Raw genomic sequence first — 26,147 nt, forward strand, 5'->3', positions numbered from 1 at the left:
TGGATGTCTCAGGCTGGATTAGTTGGGTTTATTGTATCAGTGTGTGTCTGATACAAGGAAGTGGCTATGTATTTCTCTAATTAGCTATGTCCTTGGTTTCACTTTATATTTATAGAATTTTTGCTAAAATTAGGCCCTTTGTGGGGAGGACACAAACTAGAAATTGAAGGAGTTATGGTTCTAAATCCCCTTGGGTTTTGTTTTTTGTTTTTTTTAATAACCTGTTAGAGCAAGTCTTTAACTTTCTTTCTTCTATATCTTGTAATTGTTGGCTTGGAGCTTCCACATAGAGGCAAGCTGTTTCTCAGTGAAGATTTGAATATCTTTATGATGCCTTCTGCCAAAATAAAGTAGTTTTCAAACTTGAAAGCTGAAGAGTGTCTTAGCTGAAATAATAGTGGATTTGTTTTCCTGATGTGAAAGTGTAAAAACCTTTTTGAACTGTAGTAGTCAATTTTTCAGATAATATCAGGCATCTGTGTGCATGAAGGGGCAGAGGGGAGAGATAAAATTCTATGCTGAATTGCTTTAGACTTGACAAATTTACTATGGTAATAGGGTAACCAGATTCTCCCAAAAGGAAAAAAAATTAGTTTCCACTAATTTTACATTACAATTTCTCAGTGTGGTATAGAAATACTGTCAAATTCTTATGATGACTGAAGATAATGCGTGACTGAGAATTTTTTTAAGTATGATTTTCTCTAAGTGTCAGTGTTTAATTTCTTGGTAGGCAGATAGATAGAAAATAATAACTGTAAAACCTTAACTTAAAATGTTGCAACTAAAAATTATGTAAATGAGAACTTAATTTTATACATACATGTTGACTGTTTTTAAGAAACTGAGGTAACTGGTATAAACTCAACCATTTGTGCTTTCCATAGGGCACAAGAGCTTTTCAGTTCCCAGTTGTGAGAAATCAGGAAAAAAAAAGGAAAGACACCAACATGGATTATTAAAGAAGTAAATGCACATTAGTGAGAGAGGCAGGTGTTTTGGGAAGAGTATAGAGACACTTACCTGTTGTGCAGAGATGAGGTTAGGAGGGGCAAGGTAAAGCTGGAACTGAACTTGGCAAGGGATGCAAAGCATAGCAAGGACTTCTACAGGTATGTTAGCTGGATATGAAAAGTCAAAGTAAAATGAGTAAAAGCAGATGAGGAGAAGGCTCAGCTACTTTTTTGCCTCAGCCTTCAATAGCAACCTCTCTACACCTCATGAGTGGGTGGACAGGAGGGTGCTGGCTGGGGAAGCAAAGTCCCTCCCACTATAAGAACAAAATCATGTTCCTGACTGTCTGAGGAAACTGAACAAAAATAAGGCTACAGGGCTCTATTAGATTTATCCTGGAGTCTTGAGGGAATTGGCTGATATGTCTCCATGATATCTGAGCAGTCAGGTGAAGTCCCAAGTGACTGGAAAAAGGGAAACATTGCACCCATCTTTAAAAAGGGTAGAAAGGAGGATACTGGAAACTGCTGCCCTGTCAGGCTCACCTCTGTGCCTGGGAAGATCATGGAACAGATCGTCTCAGAAGCTATGCTAAGGTACATGGATGACAGGGAGGTGATTCGAGACAGCCAGCACAGCTTCTTCAAGGCAAGTCCTGCCTGACCCATCTAGTTGCCTTCTATGGTTGAGTGACTACATAAGTGGCCAAGGGGAAGGCTACAGATGTCTGTGCTCCTGCAAAAGCACACAGTTCCCCCCACCATCCTTCTCTGAATTGAAGAGCTATGGATAGATTGTTCAGTAGATGAGGAATTGGTTGGACAGCTGCATCCAGGGAGTAGTGGTCATCAGCTCAGAGTCCTGATGGACATCAGTGACAAGTGGTGTCCCTTAAGAGTCTCTGTGGGGACCAGGGTTATTTAGTGTCTTCCTCAGGGACACCAGGGGGTTGAGTGCACCCTCAGCAGTTTTGCAGATGACACCAATTCGAGTGGTGTGGTTGACACTCTGAAGGATGGGATAATCACCCAGAGGGATGTGGACAAGCTTGAGAAGTGGGCTCATCAGAGTCTCATGAGGGCTTTTGTAGGGCCAAGTGCAAAGTCCTGCACCTGGGCTGGGGCAAGCCCCGGTAGTACCAGTACAGGCTGGGGGTTGAAGGGATTGAGAGCAGCTCTGCCAAGAACTTTGGGTAAGTGGTCGATGCGGGGCTGGATGTGAGCTGGCAATGTGCACCTGCAGCCCAGAAAGCTAAATGTGTCCTGGGCCACATCAAAAGGATCATGGTCAGCAGGTTGAGAGAGGTGATTCTGTCCCCCTACTTCACTCTCTTGAGATCCCACCTGGAATACTGTGTCTGTAATCCTTAGCACAGGAAATACAGGGAGTGTTGGAGAAAGTCCAGAAGAGAGACACAAAAATAATCAGAGAGATGGGGTACCTTTCCTATGAGGAAAGGCTGAGAGAGTTGGGGTTGTTCAGCTTGGAAAAGAGAAGGCTCCAGGGAGATCTGATTTCAGCCTTTCAGTGCTGCAGGAGGTGAGCATGAGATTGGGACAGACTTTTTAACAGGAACATTCCTCCTTTCTGATAGGACAAGGAGGAATGGTTTTGAACTAAAACAGACCCCTCTAGATTGATACTAGATATAAGGAAGAAATTTTTTACAAAAAGGCTGGTGAAACAGTGGCACAGGTTGTTCAGAGAGAAGGTAGATGCCCCATCCCTGGAAGCATTCAGGGTGATGTTGAATGGGACTCTGAGCAGCCTGATCTAGTTGAAGTGTCCCTGCCCATTGCTGAGAGATTGGATTAAATGACCTCTAAAGGTCCAATCCAACTCAAACTATTATGTGAGCAATAACATGATACAAATTGCTGACTGCATTATCTCTAATTTCAGATTTTTTTTTCTGGATGAGGCTTGGGTCAGTATTTGCATAAAACAAATTTCCCCTAGTTGCTGTCTGTCCATCTTTTGAAGGAAACCATCTGCACCGACCAAGATGTGGTGTAGCACTTAAAGCAGCCAAGAACTTAAATGTGGGATTTGGTCTCTTGTTTGGATACACATGTAGGCAGTTGCTGGTATTTTAGAGGCCATGTTGCCAAGACCCCATTCTTTAATACCTCTGACACTTCCAGTGCCAGTGTGTACTCCCTGGTATGATATTCAGAGATGTAAGAATAACCTCTCTGAAACTCTTGTCCCTGATTCTGAGTAGTAAAAAAGTCATTGTGTCCATGCAGTCCATTTAAAGTTACTCTGTGGTGGTCTGCTATAAAGCTATTTGCACAAGAGAAAAAAAGGCTAACTCCAGTTTTTCATGTGACTGCTGTTCTGAAGTCAGTTCCACATTATATGCAGGCTATAAAATTGGTTTTGTTAAATTTAAATTTCCTGAGTTTAAATTGGAAAATAAATGCAGATCACTTTGGAATATATATGAAAGCTTTTGTGCCTTCAGTACTAAGATTTAATAATTAATCCAGTTACCCATCACTGAGAAGGTATCATTTGACATTGCCTGCATTTGGCTCCTGAAATGGCTGATTAAATTCAAAGGGTGGCTTACGTTCTTCTGATTGCAGTCTTCAAAGGATGAATGATCAAGTACAAATAATTGCTGCTTGGGCCGTGCCCACTATAAAATTGTGCCAAAGTACACATTAAGAGAGAAGGAAGTTCCTGTGCTTCAAAACAATTCCAGCTAGCTGTTTCTAGTCAGCTTCTGTGAAAAGGTTTCGCCTCCTCTTTGGTCAATTCTGTTAGGGATTCAAAAATGTTTGCAAAAACAGAAGGTGTTTCAACAGTTGGTGTTTGATGTTCTAAGATAGATTTGGATTCATTGACAACAGTAGGTGAGTTCTCAAATTTAAACTTACTTGCATCAAATACACTGTTATCTCCAGAACAGTTGTTGACTTAACCTTTTTCAACTATTCTTCATGAAAGAGTAGCTAAGCAAAATTTAAGTATATGACCTGAAGCTTAATTTGGGGTTTTTATCCCAAATGGCTCTTCTCCAATGGAAAAGTTTTTTCAGACATAGCTATAAGTAATGGAAAGCATCCTGGCTGCTTGTCACCTCTGGGGAGTGAGTTTGTAAACGTTAATGTGGCAGGAGAGGCTGTGCTTGCAAGGTTAAAAGTACTTGATGTGTTCTGCTGTTGCTGGGGGATTGAAGGTGAGCATTGGGAAAGTTTTTGAGAAACCTTATGTAGGCAGCCTGCAAACACCCTTTCTTGCACTGCTGCAGGGCTTTTAAAAGCTCTTCTTTCTTTTTATGCTTTCAGCTCCAAAATGTGAACAGAGTAAAGTCAAGGCAAGATTAAATTAGGGGTCACTTTTTTTCTTAAGTTTTTCCTTTGCCAAGTCACCCAGTGACACAGTGTCTTTGACTTGTGCTAACCAGGTGGGCATTTCTGAAGCTCTGTGATACAGGGGTACAAGAGGACAGAGGGATTCCAGATACTCCTGAGAATTTCTTAGGAAATATGATATAGCCATGTGAATTTTTCACTTCATTAAATTCCTATTGCTCCTTTGTTTTGGTTGCAGCAGTCTTTACTACTTTAAATCACAAATTAAAGGAATGGTTTTAACAACTTTTTCAGATGTCCTTACACAAACTGACCTGCAATGGCAAATGCAAAAATAAGGTTGTGTAGTTGCTTTCACTTCTCAATTTTTGGGCAATGTGCACTTGGTAAAGTTACCCCTGCAGAATCTTTACCCCTTGGCATACTTTGTATATGTTTGTGGGATTATATAATAATTTCTTTCACAGTTTATCACCTTTGAATTGGCGTAGTGTGCATTGCTTTTGTTTTCTAGAACAGACCTCTGCAACTGAGTAATCAAAAATAAAAAGCAGTGGGGAAGGGAGATTGGGAGAAAAAATGGGAGCATGTATTGAGATCTCAGAAATTATCTGAAGTTCTGTTTTCTGTAGTAGTGCAGGGAAAGCAAAACCTGAATGGTTTCTTCAGAAAGATTCAGAAGGGGACACATCTTCACTTATCAGCTGGCCCTCCAGGTATCATAAACATAGCTGTGTGGCTAACAATCAGACTACAAACCCCCTCCCTTCTTTCATTTTGTTATGTACATTTAACACTTGCCCTTAATTTTCCCTTAACAGCAGCAAGAAAGAAAGTAGGTTTTTTTGTGAATAAAAAGCCTGTGAAACTTTTCTGAAGCATCTGCTTTTATTCTAACTTAGAACCAATTGGTGTTTTGATGAAGAAGTACAAATTCCCCAAGCTTCTTCCACAGTTACTATCATTCTGGCTTCCACTAGATTTTATAATGTCTTATTTTATCTCATTATATTTTTATACTGTATACCATTCCATCTTAGCATTCCCTACAAGTAACTCCTTGAATTCCAAAGGAGATGGTACAAGAGAAATTAAAAAAAAATACATGGAAAAGTAAAACAAAATAGTGATCACAGCTACAGGCAGCTGCCTTCTCCTGGTTTGGTAACGTGTACTGTAAGCCCACCATGAAAAGCATTGCCGGAAGACTGTTTTTCATGTTCCTGATTAAAGTAATACCCATAACCCAGTACTAACATTGGTGTGGATGTTCTTGGTACATGTAGTTCAAAGCATTCTTCTTCAGACTTAACACACTTTATGTGCTTAAGCAACTTTCCCTGACAAGTACATCAATCTTCAGAGGTAAGAAGCACCAAAATGTTAGAAAGAGTGGTGTTTCAAATAACTTCAGATATCCTGATTTATTCTCTTAGATAATTTGGCTTTCCCCCCCCCCTAAATATTACTTTTTTTCTTAATGATGTAAACTCCAAAAAGTCTGTTGGTAGCAAGCCTGGAATTGCACATACTTTGAGCTGGATTACTTACTTTCAAACATTAGTTTCCTAGCTTGACTCTCTCTCTTTCCTCAAAATTAAAATGATTTTTTCATATCCATTTGGGATGGGAGGAAGTACAGGGCTTTCATTTTTAATACTGTGTGTGTTATCTACAGACACTCACCCTGTGAGGTGTCTGAGCCTTGGTGAGGCTGTGAAAGTGCTGGAGAGCTTTACCTGCAGAAGTAGCCCCCGAGCAAAGGCTGCCCCTGGCTGTGCGTGTTTGCCTCCCATTGTGCTGCTGTGTTCTGTTTAGAAAGGTTAAATAAAACTCTGTTTTGCATGGATGTTGCACAAGTCCAGAGGTGTTTCCAGAAAACACACTGAAGTAAGGTAACTTTTGGGAACGAGGGGTTTTTTTTTGCAAGTTTTGCATGTTAGAATGTAATAAACCATTTTCAAACAGAATGCCTGTTTCAGTTTTTAAATGCCTTTTTCCCTGCAAGCTCTCTGAAGAGCAACAGCCATGCCATAGTTTTGCTTTCAGGTTTAGGACCTGCCCTTTCAATGTATTTATTCACTTACTGAAACAGGTTACACTACATGTGATTTTTCAGATGTCTTAAATTATATACAAAAACACAAGTAAACCAGTCTCCGGCAAAATATCTGAAGGGCTAGGTGGTGATAACATGTTTTTTTCATCCCTTTCCCCAATGCAACAACGTCTTGGTATGACGTAAGCTTCCGAGTGTTTAGACATCTTCAAACATCTGACTGCATACACAACTGCCAGTAGAATTTGCAATTTCAGGCTGAACCCAACACTCTGATAATATAAAAAGCAGTTTTGATCATCTTGTTTTTTTGAGACTATGGGTATGTGCTGTTTGGCAAACGCACTTGTGATCTCATGAGAACATGCTGTATGTTCCCAGAGTTTGCTCAGTTACCTTCTCAGGAGTCATGCATGTCCATGGCCCATGAATCACTTGACTGTTTTTGAGCAGTGTTGCTGCTAAGACCTGGGGGGAGAAAGGGTTTGCATCATAAGATTGCTTTATTTTAATGCATTGATTTTTATTTTACTACAATGTTGCTGTCTGTACCCACAGTAGGTGTCTGTGTTCCTTTCCAGATTGGGTATTGCTGTTCACAGCTTTAATCCTTTTTCTTTCTTAAAGAGTAAAAGTTAGAGAGAAATTGGTGAAAGAGGAAAGTGCTCGTGGAAGCCCTGAATTTGTCACAGACACAGTATCTCAGAGAAAATCCCATCCAGTGCCAGCCCACTACATGCCTCTTCAGACAGAAACGTCTGCCTTTGATAGGGTTATAAATCAGCCCGTCAGTTCCATCCGCCAGCCAATCCATGGCTATATCCAGCCTGCTGGCATTGCTCACACAGCTCAGCTGATGGCAACAGAAGAGCCAGCAAACACCCCTGCTGGCAGCTTGCTCCCAACAGACAGCGTTAGCCTCGGAACAAAGTCCTCAGCAGCCACTGCATCAGAGAGTGAAAAGAAAGAAGCACCTGGTTACGGAGCAAAACCTGCTGAAGAAGATTCCTTGGAGGGTGAACAGGCCTCCAAAGGCAGAAGGCCCATTCTGCCATCTGAGATTCGCAAGCAAGGGAAGAACCACGAAGGCCTCTTTGGTGGAGGAGAATTGGAGACCCCTGTGGGGAGTTCCTCCTTTGCAAGCAAGCCGAAAGTTAACTCAGAAGTTCAGAGGGAGTTGGAATGCAATAAGAGACAGGCCCCAGAGCAGCAGTTTAAGACCCCTGAGAACGTAGAAAGGAGTGAAGCTGTTATGTACATACAGAGCGGATCCGTATTGCAGCCTGACAAGGCAAAGGCTCCTGTTTGGAAAGTGTCAACAACAAAGCATAAGGTCCTGACTCGCTCCATGTCTGACTATACTGTGACTACTAAGCTAGAGCCTTTTAAAAGCAAGGAGAGCATGGAAGCAAATCCACCAAATGGTGAGATTGGCATGGTTGACACAAAAGTCTCTGTTGCCCAGCTCCGTAATGTCTTTCTGGAGTCTGCTAATGCCAACAAGAAAACGGAACTGTAGGTGACATTTCACTCGTATTTTCGTGTGAAACTTGCACGTCCTTGGCAAAATTACACCCACTCAACAGCAGTTGTCGTTCGGCACTTAAAGCACACAGCTTAGCTCTCACCAGTGTGTACTGGAGGCTGAGATGGTTTGAACCCTGCTTTTGTGCTTCTGCTTGCTAGTGGGAGTTGTGATGTGGGGTAGCTGGAATGCGTTCGTCTGCGCATGGACCCGGAGGAGCATGCAGAGTGATCTCTGGGGAGTTGTTGAGATGCTTACATCTGTGTTTTACTTCTCTCTCCTATTTTCTTTCCTATGCGCTCTCTGTCGTGCGATTTGAAAGTGAATCTCGGTTTGAGATGTCGGCAGCAGGTAGTACTGTGTCTGCCAATGGGGACCGTGGGCCACGAAAGGCAAGGCGCTATTTTACTCCTGGTGAAAATAGAAAGACTTCTGAGAGATTTAAAACTCAACCCATAACATCAGCAGAACGAAAGGAGACAGATAGGTAGGCACGTACGTAGCTCTGTGAAGCATTCTGGCGCAAGTGGATATTAACAAGGTTGGGACAAGATTTGTTCATATGTTAGAATAAACGTTTTGCAAGGTTATTGTTTGTCTTTAAAAACAATCAAGTATTTATTATAGCTTCTTACAAAGTGAAACCCAAACCCCCCACCCTCCAACAAAACCAATTTGTTGCAAATGCCTCCCATTTGAAATAGCAAACAGTGAATCATCATAAAGTACTGTGGCTGTCTGGTTTGAATGTTAAATGCTTTTGGTTTTATATAAAGGGTTTCCTTTCCATTTTCTCTGCTTTATCATTTACTCTCTTTGTAAACTACCAAAGGTACCTATTTTATGTTAAAAAGGTGGCAGCAAATCATAGACTTTTATTTTCTGCAAGGTAAACTAGGAATAATTTTCCTTTACTGTATTTAAGTTTGGCTGCAATTGCTTGCATTTATGCTTTATTAAAGGATGTTCCCAAGTGGACACTGCTGAAACTTGAAAAACAGATAAATTCTCCCACTCTTAAGACTTTGAGGTCCTGCTACTTCAGATTGAATTTGAATTTTATTTTTGATGTCTTGTTTCCAGCTAACTTTTTTCTGTTTGATAATTTTTCACTAGGTCAATTTTGTATGCAGAAATACCAACTGCTGACGGTATGTTCCTGTACTGTTTTCCAAGGAAGAAATGGGATCTGATGTGTTTTATTTTGTTTTGACTGAATTGTTTGATAATGCAAACAAAATCCACTTGAAAATATCTTTACCTATGACATATAGTTGAAATATCCCTTTTCCTTGAGCCATATCTACTACAGACTTGATTTCAAACTCATTTCAATCCAAAAGTCAGTCTGTGGATACCAAACTTCAAATGGGAGTCAAGTGGAGAATGGCTTGAAACTTTCCAATATAGTTGGGGTTGGGTTTTATCCTAATTTAGACAATAAGTAGGCTAGTTGTTGGGGAAAAAAATTAATCATTGGTCAGGTTTAATCACTGGTCTATGACTTAAAGAAAGCCTTTAGGATATTGTGAAACTGATGTTGCTAACATGTTTTTTGGCTAAGGAAGTTGCAAAATGCAGGTTATTAAATTACAGAATTCAGTCTGCCATCTTGCTTCTCTTTCCCTCTTGTCACCTTTGGCAAGTGTGGTACAAATTAAGTAGGTAATCTCATGAGTAGCTATATTTAGATATAATGCCTTATGCTATTTGAAAGCTGATATTCCTTGCAGCTCTGAGATGCTGGCTTTTGGATCTGGAGGATGCTGATTTCAGCTCCTGAGGATACCAATTTAGCCTCTGAGAAATGTGGACACAAGGTGGTAATCAGAATGGCCAGCTAGTAGAAGATAGATGTTCAGCACTCTTCACTCACCCTTAAGGCAGTCTTTATTTTCTTAGTCCGTGTGTTTTCATAGACTGATGCAATAATTTGAAATTACTTAAACTGTCCTGAAGACAAGTCTTTTGTTTGCAAATCATGTCAGCCTACATGTCAGACTGTATTGCTCATTTGATGCAATACGTGTAAAAACAGGTAAAGTTTACACAGCTGGGTTCACAATGAGTTTTTTGTTAAATGTGAGAAACAGACAGCTTATTTTCTGATTTGTAATTATTCATATTTTAAAAATATTGTTCTTAATATGAGATTGATTCATTATGTTCAGTATCCTTTTTTTTTTCTCTTTGTGTAGATGAAGAAAAAATGGATGACCGAGCTAAACTAAGCGTAGCTGCAAAGAGACTCCTTTTTAGAGTGAGTATTGCATTTTCTAAATAGCAGGTTGAATGAAATATTTGAAATACAAGATGTTGAAGGAACCCAAAGTGCATTAGAATGAAGTATAATGCAGTTAACCAAGTTCAAGCTACATAACTTTTGTTTTTTACCTCATTCCCTACCTACACAGTAGACCTGTTGCTCTAAAGCCTGCTTTAAGAATGTCATTTAGAGAGAAGTGTGTAGTGAATTTTATCTCCATGCATCTCACTTCTAATTCAGAGATGGGCATTTGGGAACTTCACCGCCGTGCATGCAAGAAAGCTAAGAAAAATGTATTGTTTCAGAACTTTTCTTCCATGGTTTTAATTATGACATATGTCCTTTTAGGAAATGGAAAAATCATTTGAAATGAAAAATATTCCCAAACCGCCTACCAGAAGTTCGGCAGTAGAGAGGAGGCTGCGGCGCTTGCAGGACAGGTCTCACACACAGCCCATCACCAGTGAGGAGGTGGTCATTGCAGCCACGTAAGTCCCGTGCACGTGTTGGCTTTACCCCTGGCTCCTGCCTTCAAATCTGGGAATAAGCTCCATATCTGTGGTCCTTATAACTTTGTAGCAAGGAAAACATTTATTGCTAAGGGCCTTGAGAGCCACAGGGGAAGCTATATTGAAATTCCTTTTTAAATGTAGAGGGACTAGTAAAGCATAACTTGTATGAACTGTAATTTGGCAGGAAGTTTAGGAACCTGTGGATTAGGAAAACGAGATTAATCACAGCATTGTTTCATAACCCAAATGAATAAGATAGTTTGTGCTGAGGGAAATCTGCACAATTTCTTATGGAATGCATATGTATTGGGGAAAACTTTTTACACCCTGAAATCTCAAAGGTACTTTTTGGAAATGCTTTTCTTGCACTGTACTCATATATCATGACATTTTCCTGAAAAAGGGAAAATCGTTTTGGGTGGGGGGAAATTAAACAACAGTGAATTGAATGGATGTTCACCTAATGGTCAGCTGTTAACTTACTTTATGGGTTAAGAATAACTTCATGAGACAGCCTGCTTGCTCCTTTAGGTTTTTAGTTCTTTCAAGGTATTTGGAATTGCTTTGCAAATGTCACAGCAGATAACTCAGTTAATTAAAAATGATTGCTGTTTGGTTTTTTTTTCTGTTTTGTTTTGGTTTGGTCTTTTCTGTAGTTAACACTTAATGTATTGCTTTTCTTAATGCTTTTTTCTTCTCTCTCCCTGTGAATTTTCCCTCCTTGGCAATTCTTTAAAGTGAAACTACCCCTGCTTCACGTTCTGTGAATACCCACACAGTAGTGACAAGAGTACCTAGTCCCACTCTAGTTAAGAGCACTGTACAACCTACCAGGTACTGGGGGGGTAAACATGCATGTTACATGGAGCACAAGATTCCTCAATAGCAGATGCATCTTTAAAGTCTTGAATGCCTTTTTAATGTGTCAAGTGAATACTTAGTTTCAAGAATATTTAAAACATTCGTCAACTTCATTAATGTTTGCATGATAAAGCAAAGCAGCTTTTTTTTTGTCAAGCGTCTGTTTTCAAGACCCTTCTAACCACACTTCACCTGTTGTAGAAGCTTATTCTTCTTCTGAAAGAAATTAATTTGCATGTGAGCAAACACAGCAGAACCCTCTTTGCTCTTGTAATTTTTTTTTGTATGGTGGTGTCATCCTGAGATGAAAATAGCACAGCTCAGTGCTTGATTTCACAAGCAGTACATGTCCTTTGTCTGTCTCTACATGTATTTTTTTAGCTTGCAAAATTAAAGGAAATATAAGAAATTGCACCACCTATAGGTAAAGTTGCAGAATACTACTCTGAATGAGAATTTTAGCAGAGACCGTGACAGAAAAAAATAGAGAATACTTCTAATTCCATAAATTTGAAAGAAGTTGAACAATAAAATCTTTTATAGTAAAGATGAATAAAATACATTATTGTAGAGACAAATGCGGTTACAGCTTTTGTGAATGAAAATGTCTGCCTTCAGCATTGGTCAATTTTCAAAATCAACAGACTGTGTTTCAAAACCAATTTTTGTTGTTGATTTATCCCAGATAATTCAAAACAAAAGACAGTCTGAATTCTGTTCCATTTCAGATTAGAAGAGTCATTGCAATTTATTCTAACTTAAAAGCAGCACAAACTTGGAGTTTAAGTCTGTCTTTTAAATGTTTTTATCATAGATGGTCCACAAATTGCTTTCAATAAAATTGAACTGTATATAAATTGCACTGTAGGACCTTAAAGGCATCTTAAATGTCTCTCCATAGCTCTGTGCTCTGTATAAAGAGATTGTCTGTAAAATCTCTCTTCAGTCTTGAGTTCCCTTGTAAAAAATGTTGTGTCCTAATCAAATGAATTCATGAATGAAAATGTAACTCTTTTTTAAATCTTCAGCTGTTGAATTAGAATTCATCATGCCAATGTTGAACCACTGCATACCCACTTAGGCTGCTACATTACATTGGCTATTGTGCTTCACGTGCAGATCTTCTGCTTCTATCAGGTTGAGATTTTAAAACTGCACAATGGCTTCTTCAAAACTAATTTCCAGTTCTGCTTCTTCAGCTTGCAGGCATCAGCACACCAAAAAATTTTAGCTAAAGAGGAGATAAGAGCAGCCAAAGAGGCGATGGGGCAAGATCAGTCTGAGGAACCAGATTCTTCCACCTTAAGCTTGGCAGAAAAGATGGCTTTGTTTAACAAACTGTCTCAACCAGTATCCAGGGCCATCTCCACCAGGAATCGGGGCGATATGAGGCACAGGAGAATGAATGCTCGTTATCAGACCCAGCCAGTCACTCTTGGAGAAGTTGAACAGGTAAGTGCCACCATAGCTCTTTTGCATTTCTTTTTGTTGGAGAAAGCAGCTTCAGCGTAAGATACCATAAAGGCTGGACTTTCCTTTGCTCTGAGCTACACACACAGGAAAAAGTTTGTCAGGAGGCTGCCTTTTGACATTGAACATTCCCTGAAATGTTCAAATTTTTGGTATGGTTTTCTTCTTTTTTAAAGTAATTTGAGAGTATATCGACTTCCTGCCTAGTGCAAGTTGTAGCTTTCACAGTGTGGGTCACTTCCACTAGAGTATTACATGTTGTACCTAAAAGTAAATTCCTGATCAAAGGTGTAAAAAACTGAGACACACATCATTTTGCTTTAGGTGTATTTTCAGGGCATTTTGGAGCTTTGTCATGTGCAGTTTTCAGGCTCTTTCCTGAAAGCACAATATATTTCTGTTATTAGTGAGGACATAGTCTGTCATTTTCCTCTGGAAGGGGCATTGATTTTTATCTGTATTTTTTTCCCTAAAAGCAGAATACTTTTGAAATTCAGGAAGTCAGAGAGAAATTATTTAATGTGCAGTGAAATTTGGCTTCCTGTTCTGGAATACTTCATCTAATTGGAACTGCAAAGGAATGCCTTTTTAGTAAAGCCTCAGCATAAGGTGGCCCAAAAGTAGTCTTTTAGATCTTTTCACAATAGCAGAAACAGCAGTCCCTTTGCATTACAGCTTTGAAAGAAATCACTTTAACAGTGAAGCACAACTCCTGTGCATGGTGTATTTCTTTGTATTTGGATAAATCTGAGTGTTAGAAAGTTCCTACCCTTTTCTTTCTATATGCTTCATTCATGATTATACATTTTCTATATTTTATAATAACAGGATAGTGAGAAAGCAGAATTTCTCTAATCATATTGGTTCAAGGCTGTACAGATTATAATTGTACTTTATGCCTACTTTGCTTGCACATGAAGTAGTAATAAATGCTTGACAGATTTATTTAAGCAAGATTTCCAGACCTTACATAGTCCTTTTTCCATTCACTCTCCACGTGCCAATCACTGTCACAGCATGGTCTCTTTAATGATTGTGTCACTGACTTGTTTGGGGGCCAGTAAGGTGGTGAACAGAAAAGGGCTGAAGCAGATGGGAAGAAGTGACAGTCATGTTACTTTGTCAGCCTTACACAGCAAACATGCTTTTCAAGCAAGGAAAATCAGAGGAAGCATGTTGTGTCATCTTTCTGAACCTAGCAAATGAAATCAGAGTTGACTCTGAAAGCAAGCTCAATGGGAATATATTTTCAAAAATACTTTCTACAATGAACTTTTCATTGGAATCTTGGGGGGTTTTGAGATGCAGGTATGGTTTTTCCAGGAAGAAGCAAAAGAGACCTCTCAAAATAGATAACTAGAGGTTATATTCCCAAAATGCATATTTGAAAATGTAAATATATTGTAATTGAAACTGAATTCACTTTTCTGATCTCATCTAAATTTCTAATTCTGATAGATGCAATGGAAAAAAAATAAACTGGTAACTATTTTCTTAATCTTGTTTTGGAATCTTTGAGCTAACATAGTCTTTGCTCTGCTTCCCAGTTTGCTTAGTGAATGATTGTTGTCTGTGTCTTATGGAATCTGCATGCACTTTTTAGGTTCTGAGCTGATTTCTTCCTACTGGTGTGATCTTGTCTGTCCTTTTGCGCACTAACTCTGCAGTTTGAGAAAACAACAAAAAAAAGCCCTCTCCAGATGTGTATGAGGCATGTTTGTCACTCTCATAGCTTTTGTCTCCTTTGGAGAAAATAAAGCTCTGCATTTCTGAAAAAAAAAATGCATCTTAACTGCATCTAGGAAAATTTTACAAAATTTTCATGTTAGAAGAGTAGAAAATATAGTTGTTCCACCATGGGGGCTGGCAGAATAAGCTTGGAAGGGTTTTTAATGTGCTTCTTAGGCTCAAATACTTGGCTCATGACAGCCAATGTTTATATTTGAAAAAGTCCTGCATGAAGGTGATTTATGTGGAGGGAGCATCAGGAATGTCTGCCCTGGGTTAGGACAGCACGGAACAGTCTCTCCCTGGCACTGGGTGGTCACCAGAGCTGGGTGCTGCAGAGCTGTGTAAGAGCAGAGCTGTGCCAAAGCTAATGAGTCCTGCTGAGATGCAGAGGTGATTAGCCTGGGCACATGGCATGTCAGCTGGCATCTGGAACCTGAGCTAATTCCTTCCTGCACTGCTGCAGGTCCTGAGCCCTGACACGATGTCAGATTGCATGTTCCACACACACCCCTTGTTACTAAAGATGTTGCTGCTCACATGCAGTTGTTTTTACCTTGAGTGGAATAACCCATCTGCAGACAAATTACAGGGGCATTGTTGCTTTCCTTACCTGTCCTAGTCTGTCCTGATAGAGTGCAATATTTACATGAAAACATACCTTGGATGAACTGATGTGATAAGGCTGTTTTTTGGAATTGATAATTTCAGATCTTCTTAGTCCTGTTTGGTTTTTCTGGATTTTTTTGTTTGTTTTTTCCCTTCATAGGTACAGAGTGAAAGTGGAAAGATTGCCCCCCTGTCATCTGCAGTTGCAACATCGATTTCAGCCATGGCCTCTGCCCTTGCTCCGTTGTTTGGGGACCTGTCTGGGAAGCCAGGGACTGATGGAAGAGGGAGTGCTGCCACCAGGTTCCACCCTGCAGCAGAAAACTTGGACTCATCAGGAAAACACACACACAAGTCAGAACAATGGCAGCCCTCAATGGAAGCACTAGAAAGCAGAAAAGCATCAAAGAAACATGAAGAAGAAAGAAAGAGGTTTCTAGCCCATGAAGCTAATGAAATTAAAAAGTACAGCTCCTTTGAGGATGAAACCACACATCCTGTTCCTGAAAAAACAGGAGACCACCATAAAGACACAGCATACAGCTTCCTGAGGAAGGGCAGCTTGGAACTGTTTGGTTCACAAGCACTTTTTCAGCCTCTGGAACAGAAAGAAATCGATACTGGCATGCAAGGTAAATGGGAAGACAAAAAAGGGCAGTCCTTTGAAGAAAAGGTGGATTTGGAAAGTGTTATGAAAAGCAAGACTTGGCAAAGAGGTGTGGTAATTACTTGCTGTTGGTGTGGTCTCATTCAGCAAATGGTGTTTCAAGCTTTATCAAGGCTAGTTACGTTTCCTTTTTCTAACACTGCTTAGAAGTACAGAAATATCTGTGAAGTGTTAAGTTTTACAAATAGAGGGGTTTTTTATTCTTTCAATTTTTCAGTCTTTAAAGATGGCTCAGTTTTATTCAGATTTATTTACTTTGAAAGAAGTGGTATTATATGCTGAGGCTAAGATTTATTCTTTCTGGTTTTGCCCTTGCACCTGCCCTCCAAAATTCAGAGCAAACTAAACTTGCTGCTCTGAGTCAATTATCTGCCCTTAACTTTTGCCTTACTGTGCATATAGAGTTATGAATTACCCACATATGTGCATACATAACTAGGAGTGGATAATTTTCTGATAATTAATTTTGCAAAACTAGTATTATTTTCTCTTTGATGTGGTGATGAAATACAAACCAGGAAATTCTCAGAGCAATTACATTTTTATATGCACAGCATAATTTAAACTTAAAAAATAAACTTGCCCATCTTCAAATAAAGTACTTTGGAAATAAACAGTGAATTTGGCCATTTCATAAGTCCTTCTATTCTGCTGAATTTGGAAGGATGTTGTATTCCTTTTCTCTTCCATTATGATGGGTGACAGGATCATACTACCCTGTAGCACTAAAAGCATTTTTGTGTTCATCCTGTGGAGTTAATTTATTTTGAATTTAATGGTCTTCACACAGATGTAGAGAGGGAGGTACAGCTCTGCCTCTATTCCTCTAAAGCAGTATCCATTCTGTCCAATTAGCCTTTGATGACTGCAGGGGAGATGGAGACTGGGATATATAATAGGAGCAGTCATATATCAGAGGGGTGTTGTGCTTATAACATTTCAAAAAGAAAAATGAACGTTACATTTCTTTAAGGATAACTGTCATGGTGCATTTATCTTTCTTCAAGGCAGTTTTTTCCTGTGGTTTAATTGCTGCTTGAAATAACAAACCCAAAAGAGCCCTCAACACCCTCCTAGAAAATAATACCTCTATTAAGCTATTAAATGTTCTAGTATGCTACTGAAGCATTAAACTGCTTTACCAAATAGTTAATTTTCTTGTTTAAATTTTGTCTGCTTCTCTTCCCCTACTCTTTGTTCCCTGCCACTTTCATGTGTTCGTTTTCCTGTTGGTGTGATGAGGGGAGCAGCAGTTTGTGCCTCACCCACGTGAAGTTCAGAATTGTGTATTGAACATGATATTCTGTGGCTTCATGTGAACATCAGTCACAAATGGCCAGTCCCTGTAGCAAGTAATGCTGCACAATTAATCTTTGTGCTCTAGCTCAGCCAGAAGTTTCTCCCTGTTAGAATAGTATGTGATGTGAATGTTTAAAATACAGATTTGCTTCTTCACTGTTAGTAATGTAAAGTGTCTTTGAGAATAGAACTAATTCAGCACTTCTCTTTTGAATGGGCAGACCACGCTGAGCCTTCTTCTGAACTCACCAGCACATCAGCCATGAGGACAGTTTCACAAACAACAGCTGCAGCATCCTGTAGACTGCAGGAGCTCTCTGAACAATTGGAAGACAAATTTTATAAGAACTCCTGTGAGATGTTTTCCATGGGAGAGAGCAAAGCACAAACAGCTGAGGACGTCCTTGATAATTCCAGCAAAACAATGTCAATTAAGGAAAGGTACTTACATTTTTCTTTCTTTTTTAATGATCCCTATAAATACAGTTATTATATTGATGATGGTGTAAAAAGAAGCTTTAAAACTGTTTCTAAAAAAGCTAAGTAGTGATTATGAGGCGTTATTATTACTAACAGCAGAAACATGCAGCTAATCTGCCTGACATGCTTATGAAGCAGGTGGTGGTGAATGAGAATTACCATTCAAGAGAACATAATAACCTGATTTTGAAAGTCACCTGAATAATCAATTAATATTTCAGAAAATTAAAGTTGTAAAATATACATGTTCTAATTACACTTATATACTCAATATACTTCTCCAGATTCTACTTTCAGTTATACAGCAGGTAAAATATGATTCTGGTGTATTTTAATAACCATTTCTTGTTGGTCTACAGGAGTCCCTTAAATAAGCTGACTAGAGGGAGTCACAGATAGACTCTGATATTGCCCTGCTACTTCAGAAGTACCTGGTTGCCATTTTGACTTCTTGGAGCTTGCTGTAGGGATTTTAAAAGGATAGTATGGGACAGGTTTATAGGAGTACTAGAAATACTTTTCCCAACTCAAGATCATTCTGATCTGAAGCAAAATGTGAAGTCCTGCACTTGTGCAGAGAGTGGGAGTTCAGGATTGAAGTGCCAATAGCTGCTGTAGTACTTGTAAAAGTTTTCCTAACTTAGTTAAAACTTTGAGAGTATAAACTCAGTCCCAAACTGGTAGCAGTCCAGTGAGTGAATTACGATTATTTGGCCTATCTTTGCTTCAGTTTTTCTGCATGAAAGCAGAACCATTAAATGAAAATAGCTGCCTGGTTAAACTTTCACTATATAAAAGTATTCCCTCACTTAATGAGGGTAGTGTGATATTAGGCATTCTGAACCTTTTTTTTTTCTTTTAAATGTAATTCCAAAGTTTGCTTCCCAAATTCATGTGAGTCATTCTCATTTACAAGCATCCCCACTCCCTGTCAACCCCTTTACACAAGGGGGTGCAGGGGCAGCTACAGCAGCTGAGCAGTCTTAGTGCCCTTTCTGAAAGCTGTACTTACCTTTTTCAGTTTACTGTTGTTTTGCTTAAAGCAACTTTCATCCCCATCCCCCTCCTCTAAATATGTCAATTGTCTTGGCAGATGAGGTTTAAGACCCAATGACTTCTGGTTTATAGGTGGTAAATGATCTACCATCCCTGATCCTGGTGGAGAGAAAGAGGTTGGAGGGAAGATCCAAGTTTTAGTAGCTGTTTCAGTCCTAACTTCAATGCCTCAGCTGAGTGGATCTCTTGAGGAACTGAAGCCTGTCAGTCACACAATCAGGAACCACTTTTGTTAGGACTCTGTCTACTCAGTCCCAGAGCTGACAAAAGGAAATATCTGCTGTCTTGTCAGGAGTTTGTGTTCCCTCATTCCCCAAACATCTGTAAATGACTGAGCTTATATCAAAATGTTTCAGCCTTCCAAAATACCACAGTAGTCTACTTCTTGTCCCAGAATTAAAAGACTACAACAACTAAGTTTCTTTTGCTTGGCTGCAGTTCATGCCAAGTATTCATAAACATCAAAGAACATTTCTGCTAAAGATTAACTATTACACTTGGATTTATTTTTCCTTTTACATTCAGTAACTTCATCTTCCCATCCAGTGGATTTTTCTGGCTGCGTCAGACATTCTTTCACCTTATGGAAGAACAACTTTTCCACACATGAAATAGTATTTGGGCAGAATGCATGAATGCTGGTCTGGATGAAAGTGATTTTCCACAAAGACTTGCTTCACTGAACTAATACTATCCTCGTAGAGTGAATGTATGGCTGGCATTTTCAGATTACCTGTATTATAAAGAAGAATGAAAATCATGACTTTTTAAGGAGGAAAGACACATATACTCTCTTTTCCTGTCTTTGTGCATTTATTGAGACCAAAGCCCATCCTGTCAGCTCCACTGCAGAAGTCAACTGCATGCCATGATCACTATTTTAGAAAGCTACATCTGATTAATTTCTGCTGAACCTCTTAACATCATTCTCACTTTCTCAGGAAAAATCTAGCCTAAACTTAGTTTTCAACCTTTTTTGATGTATGGATGCCTGAGCAATACTTTCTTATGCAGTCTGGTTCCCACTGTACTGAATTTATGCACTCTTTTAACAGGCAACTTCCTTTCTGTAGTTATATATCTCATATTGCCCTCCAGGATTTATGATTTATCCAAAAAGAGCTGGTCAAGTGCAGCCAAGGGAGAACATGTGAAAACCAAGCCTATGTCCAGTTTATTCTAGCTCAAGGAGACAACTAACAACTAAGATACTAAAATATTGCTACAGAAGAAAGATGTGTCATTTTGACATTTTTTGCCAGGATTTTTGCCAAGGCCTTGCATGCAACTCTCTTTGTTTAGGCAAAACCATTGTTCAGATCTCATTTCTGTTTCCCTTCAGTATTCACTATCCAGCATTTTGCCTTCAGCTCTGAAAACTTCTGCTTTGAGGCCGCCCTGATACCTCTGGCATGAGAATCCTGTCTTGATGTCACATAGTCTGTCTCAGTAGCAGGTGAAAGAAGGATACAGAGCAAGCTGTCAAAGATGGGCAGACACATTGAAAGCTTTTTCTTTCAAGAAAAGAGTAGAACTTACTTTCTTCATATTGGAAAAGGACCTTTGGAGGCAAAAGTAGTGTGTCTACACTGTGAAAGTGACTAATGAATGATTATTCATTATTTATAAAGAGTGGAAAAATATAGGTATTCAATTAAACTAATAAGCAGCAGGCCTTAAAAAATCTAATAGTTAGACCTGATATTTGCCTTATTTTCTAAGACTTTCCAAAGAATCAGCTGCTGAGCCAATTCTTTAGAAATCAATTCTGGGCTGATTCAAAGTAAGCTGGTGGGCTTACTCTTAGGAACCAATTCAGTAGTTCTTGCATCTTCATTAATACAAAAGAGTGTCCTCCATTCAGTTGTTGCTGAGTCAGGGCAGTCTGATTTTATTGCCACTTCCATTGTTCAAAAGAAATGCGTGGCTTTAGGTTTTACACAGCAGTGAAGTTTTTATTGGCATATATGTTTCTTTTAAGTGGTGATTTCATTGCTCAAATTCAGGCAAATGTGTGTTCTCACTTGTAGGAGTCAGTTTTTTCATTACACATACCAGTGAAGAATGGAGGGCTGCTATGAAACCATCCTTATGGCAGAGAAAAAAACAACATCTCCAAAGACACAGAAGTATTCTTAGAATTATATATTTTTCTCTCCCTGATCAAGCAGGCTGTTTGGGTCAAAGGTCTAGATCAAATACCCTGTGGTTATGTTAGCTTAAAAAAAAAAAACAACCAAGATCCAAAATCCACTTTTTTCCCCCTGCCTGCTATGCTGAGTAGCTGTAAACATTTTTAAAAATAAACAAGGCTGACCAATATGCCTTCCAGCTTCAATTATCACAGATCATTTCTAAGCAAAACTGACTTGAGAGAACATAGCTACTGAAGATAACTCATTGCATGGTGGCAATTCAGTCCCGTCTTGGTCTCCTCCACAGTTTTACACATGCATGGATGCACTCCAGAAGATTAGTTCTGGGCAGTGAAATCTTGTGTCCTTTCTGCAAACAATGACCATGACCTCAGCTCCTTGTGAGTCCTTCTCACCCCTACTCATCCCATGCTGTGAGGTATGAAGCAACCAGGCAATGTGAAGCCTGCCAGCACTGCCTGCCTGGGCAGGAAGAGAGGAAATAACTGCTTTCTTGAATACTAACATTCTTACTGCCATTGTAGTCTGTAGATTTACTGTTTTCTGCATTCTCAGTTTTTCTCAAGTGACTGCCTTAGGCCCAATTGATCATCCCCAAATAGGTCAGTAGCATGGTTGTACCCCCTGGATTTTTGCAGGAGGCAGCTGCCTGAAACTTGGCTTCTGGCTAGACCTCTTTGGTTCTACCCTTTCCTTCTCCTCAGAGTTTCCAGACAAGATTTGCTGTGAGGATAACAGTAATCACATCTCTGAAAAAGAATTTCCGTATCTTGTGGTCAGAATAGGTTTAATTACTCAACCTGTTCAAACATTAATGGGGTTAAGGGTTTTGTATAATTCTTACTGAAATGCTGTAGATTTGAGAAAGGTATGTGGTAAGACTTATTTAAACTAAAATAATTATTTAGTAGGTCAGTGCAACCGTTTGCAAAAGTGCTGCAGATACACATTTTATGGATTTCTAAGAATGATTTCTGAAGGGCAGAAAACTCATATAAATGTTGATTTCTGAGGAAGGTAAACTGAAGATCATCATGCCTGTATAGACCTCATATTCCTGACTGACTTCCCCTATCCCCAAAAGTAGTCACCTCAGGGTTTGTATGGACAAATACAATTCTAGCAAAATTAATCTACATGTCCCCACTGCAGCCAGTCAGCCCTTTGTACTATATTCAGAATTTTGCTCAAGATTAGGAAACAGCGCTGTGAAAAGATCCCACTTACTGAGATTAATGGTAATCCACATTTTAAATGTAAGACCTCCTTTAAACAAGTTGAATCTTGCTGATAGATTTCACAGCTGCAGGGTAGTTAGCGCCAGGTTATTAGTGCCTTGGTGCTGCTGATTTGTGTCACAGCAATCCCTGGGCTAAGCAAGGAGATACAAAGTGATCCCAGGGAGCCTGATAAGTAACCTCAGCCCCTGGAGTTGTAGTGAAAGCAGGAACTGCAGAGTTGTCCTTTGATGTGCCTGATGAGACCTAATTGGTGTGTGCCTGCTGAACAGACCTCTTTCTTCTTGGGCTTTAAAGAAAATAATTTTAAAAGTATTTTTAAATGAGTACAATGAAGACCAAAGGATACATATTCTTAACTTTGGACATCTACAGGATAAGTATCCGTAGCCGAGCTACTCACTTGCTGTGCCTTAGTGACAGAGTGGAGGGGAAAATAGCAGTTATTAATCTGACCTTTTTATACACCTACTTCAGGAGGATCTGTGTTGTACCTGGTCTCCCTTGACTGTATTGGCAATTTCCACTGATGATATAAATTAACTGGAGTGTCTGTCTCAGGTCTGGTTGTCTGTGTTTTGACAGATGATTGCCATTCAACATGTACAGTATAAGGCTTGGTGTTTGTTTGTGAGCTTTGTATATGTGTATGAAATGTAAATAACTTAGGTAATGCTAGAAAACCTAATTTCAGATTATCTTGAATGTAGCATTAGTGAAACAGTAAGGTTATCTTCTAAGGATAATGGGAAGGACAGTGTTTAAAGCTGCCTGTTTGGCATGCTTTTCCTTATAGGTTGGCATTGCTGAAGAAGAGTGGTGAAGAAGATTGGAAGAGCAGGCTCAGCAAAAAGCAGGAGTATGCAAAAGTGCCTGTTGCTGATCGCAGTGCGCAGATGCAAGAAGTTGAGCAGCTGTTGAAGAAGGTAACTCTGTCCCTATTTGGGAAAAACATCTTGCTTGAAATGCTTTTGCTTTTTGAAGATGCATCCAAGTAGACAGGCATGCCTAATATTAGCTCCTAGCTCCTGCTACTCTCTTGTTGTCAGGCTTGTTTAAAAACCAATTCTCCCAGTGTGAGACATTATTTAATGAGGAAGTCTTCACTGTCCTGGGATGTGTAATAGTGTCTTCACATCAGAAGATAATGAACTAGTAAGTGGGTCTGTAAGGCTTCTGCAGCATGTACAGGTATAATGATTTAAGCCCTATCTCCTGCCCGTCTTTCCTCTCGCCCTTCCATGCCCCACCATTGAAATTGCCTTAATACTTAGTTCTGATGTTTTCTTATGTACAGGTGAGTTTGTAAAAATGTCACATTCCTAATACCGTGTTATCTCTGTGCATACACTGGGTTTTTAACCAGTAATTTTGGATCCTAGAACTACTGGGGTAATGAAGGTACAAGAGCATTCATGAGCCATTTGGCTTTTGTTTATCTTGCATGATCTTTGTTTGTGAATAGCCAGAACTGGCAGGACCAAGATTTTATCTGTCTTACAACAGGTAGTGAATGGAGAGGGAGATGGGTAGAAAGGTGTGGAGGAAAGGGAGATCCACATTGTTAGCACACTCTGATTGTCTATACATGAGTAAATTAGGTTGCCCAGCAAGAGCGGATCTGTAAATCGGAATAATTACCGAGGTAATAATAATTACCACTGATGATGTGCTGCTTGTGCCATACTTGCTTGTTTTGGTTCAGTGAAATTTTGTTTCAGACTAGATTTAGCTTGGTCCTGTGGCCTGACTGCCTTTAGCAGCAGTAGTGCTACATGGGGATCTTGGAGTGCATTTCTGGGCTTGGTTTCTTGCAAAAGTCTGTGCAGTCTGCAGTGTGAACCAAAGTGCAGAATGTGAGGATGACTGGGAGATTTGCTTCAAAATGGACTGTCCCCTGGCTCAAAGTACAGGACTAATGGAGACTTGTTTCCCTTCTCAGTCACATGAAATAGGCTGTCTCAAAAGCCTTTAATTTCTGTAGGAATACTTCACAGAGGACAGGTGAAAATAAAATTTGTGTTACAAAATTTGCTAGTGGGGACGGTAATCTTTGAATCCAATTATTTAGTTGTTTACTTCTACTAAATAGTATAGGCAAACAGTAACAAAAAGTCTCCTGCTCCATCAGTGCGTTAAAAGTAAGGACAGTTTGTCATTATTGAGGATAAATCTGACCCTAACCATATGAGTCATCAGTCGTGTTAACTGGACAGAAAAGAATAAAGCTGATTTTTGCAGTTTGGTTTATGGGGTTTGTTTTGGTTTTGCCCTGTGGACTTGTTCAAAAATCCAGCTGCTAGTTTGAAAGACATACTAAAGCAAAAATAGTTCCAGGGAGGAAAGCAAAATTGTGGTCACATTTTTAACAGGCTACTCTCCAAAATGACAACTGTTGAGATCAGATAACAAATGTACTCCTGCTAAAGACAGTGGGGTTGAGAAAAAGCTTTAAACAGCTGCCAAGATTTAGGCAGAGACAAACCCTTTGTTCTCTCTTCTCACCCCTCAGCACCCATACCCTCCCTGCTGAGTTACCATGTGCAGTGAGCTCGAGTCAGGCTTTTAAAGCAAGTAAGGGAGCATGAAGTGCTTGAGGGATACAAGCTTTGAAGTGACAGTGCTAGCAGGGGAAGTTTCTGTGACACTGGGTCACCCACTCTGATAGTTCACATTAGCTCTTGGCTATTTAGAGCCTAAATCAAAGGATTTTCATGTCTTCCTATGGATGAAAACTCGGTGTGTAAGATACAGAATTCCATGAACATATTGATGTTTGGGATGCTGATTCTCATGTGATACATGAAAAATATGTAAACCCTTTCTGAGGTGACCACTCTACTTACAAGACACCATGTCAGCTGCCCTTAAATGCAGAAGTACTGGTTTTGATAAGCAATCAGTGTGGTGCCTGTTACCCTTTTGAGGACAATGAAGCACTGTGCTATTGAAATCTGTTTGTAGAACTTTGAGACTCTGTTGTATTTGAGAACCTTAAGTGTTTTCTGTTGCTGGATTACAGTAAAAATGCAGGAATTTTGTTGATTACTGAATTTTGAGCTAGTTAGACTATTTCCACATGTGGCTGTCATTAACACCATGGCATCAAGAGCAAGGGTATGTAAACTTTGGTCATGCCCTGCTGGTTCAAAACAATGCCTGATGTTTTTAGTTGGAGTATGGTGCTCCTATTAATGTAGTCAGACACTTTCTTAGGGGTTTTTTTTGTGTGCATGTCTCTGTCTTAAAAGGTTACCTAAATTGTTCTGGAGATTTGATTATTCAAGCCTACCTGCAGAAATTAGAAGTTATTAGAGTGCATTTAGATTTCATATAAACAACAAAAGTGGAAACATTCATACTCTTAAAAAAATAGCTGCCTTAAATAGTGCTGTTTGATTACTTCTAGTCAAAATGCTTCTTCGTGGTGTCTACATGGTGAAATATTTATCCAAATGTGTTACAGTCATTTGTGTGTAGACTAAACTGTAGAAAAACACCATAAAATTCATGGAAAAGCTGACGGAGCAACCTCAAACAGGGGAAAAAAAAAAAAAAAGAGACTAAGGAATTAACACAAGCAGATACAGATGAGGGGGGGAAGCTAGAGATTTACTTGGAGGTCCAGCATCTGTTTTGATGATTGCTGCACACAGGAGGAAAAATTTTTGGAAGCTGTGAGACTTCCTAAATTATTTATATATATGGTAAAACATATTTGGACAATTCAAAGAATAGCTCTAACATCAGGGGAACAACTATCTTGCTGGAATGAAAATGTCTTACTGGATGAATGTCTTACTGGAAAAGAAAACCTCTTTTATTTAGGAAAAATATTTTGGATTTAGTATCTTTGTTTTCATCACCTTAGGCTGGATGGAACACTTGCAGTTTGTTGGATTTCTTCTTGAGTAGAAAAATTAAATAACTTCAAAATCTTTCCA

The 26,147-nt window shown here is 39.3% G+C and overlaps 1 protein-coding gene across 18 annotated transcripts in view; it reads left to right on the forward strand.

Annotated features, from left to right (window-relative positions):
- Window positions 1-26,147, forward strand: part of SVIL (supervillin) — a 105,439-nt gene that overhangs the window by 52,363 nt on the left and 26,929 nt on the right. For 8 of the 18 annotated variants that reach the window (XM_041408357.1, XM_041408361.1, XM_041408348.1 and 5 more), the window contains 12 exons: window positions 4,910-4,993; window positions 6,964-7,851; window positions 8,184-8,348; window positions 8,978-9,012; window positions 10,060-10,121; window positions 10,476-10,615; window positions 11,378-11,473; window positions 12,700-12,952; window positions 14,429-14,452; window positions 15,468-15,939; window positions 17,495-17,714; window positions 23,000-23,129. In XM_041408357.1, coding sequence (XP_041264291.1) covers window positions 4,910-4,993; window positions 6,964-7,851; window positions 8,184-8,348; window positions 8,978-9,012; window positions 10,060-10,121; window positions 10,476-10,615; window positions 11,378-11,473; window positions 12,700-12,952; window positions 14,429-14,452; window positions 15,468-15,939; window positions 17,495-17,714; window positions 23,000-23,129 — 2,569 coding nt within the window. The remainder of the gene's footprint in view (window positions 1-4,909; window positions 4,994-6,963; window positions 7,852-8,183; window positions 8,349-8,977; window positions 9,013-10,059; window positions 10,122-10,475; window positions 10,616-11,377; window positions 11,474-12,699; window positions 12,953-14,428; window positions 14,453-15,467; window positions 15,940-17,494; window positions 17,715-22,999; window positions 23,130-26,147) is intronic. The other 10 variants (XM_041408350.1, XM_041408364.1, XM_041408353.1 and 7 more) reach the window with 6 other exon arrangements.

Source organism: Onychostruthus taczanowskii, unplaced genomic scaffold, assembly GCF_017590055.1.
Source record: "Onychostruthus taczanowskii isolate IOZ18803 unplaced genomic scaffold, ASM1759005v1 scaffold3, whole genome shotgun sequence".
Classification (NCBI taxonomy): Eukaryota; Metazoa; Chordata; class Aves; order Passeriformes; family Passeridae; genus Onychostruthus; species Onychostruthus taczanowskii.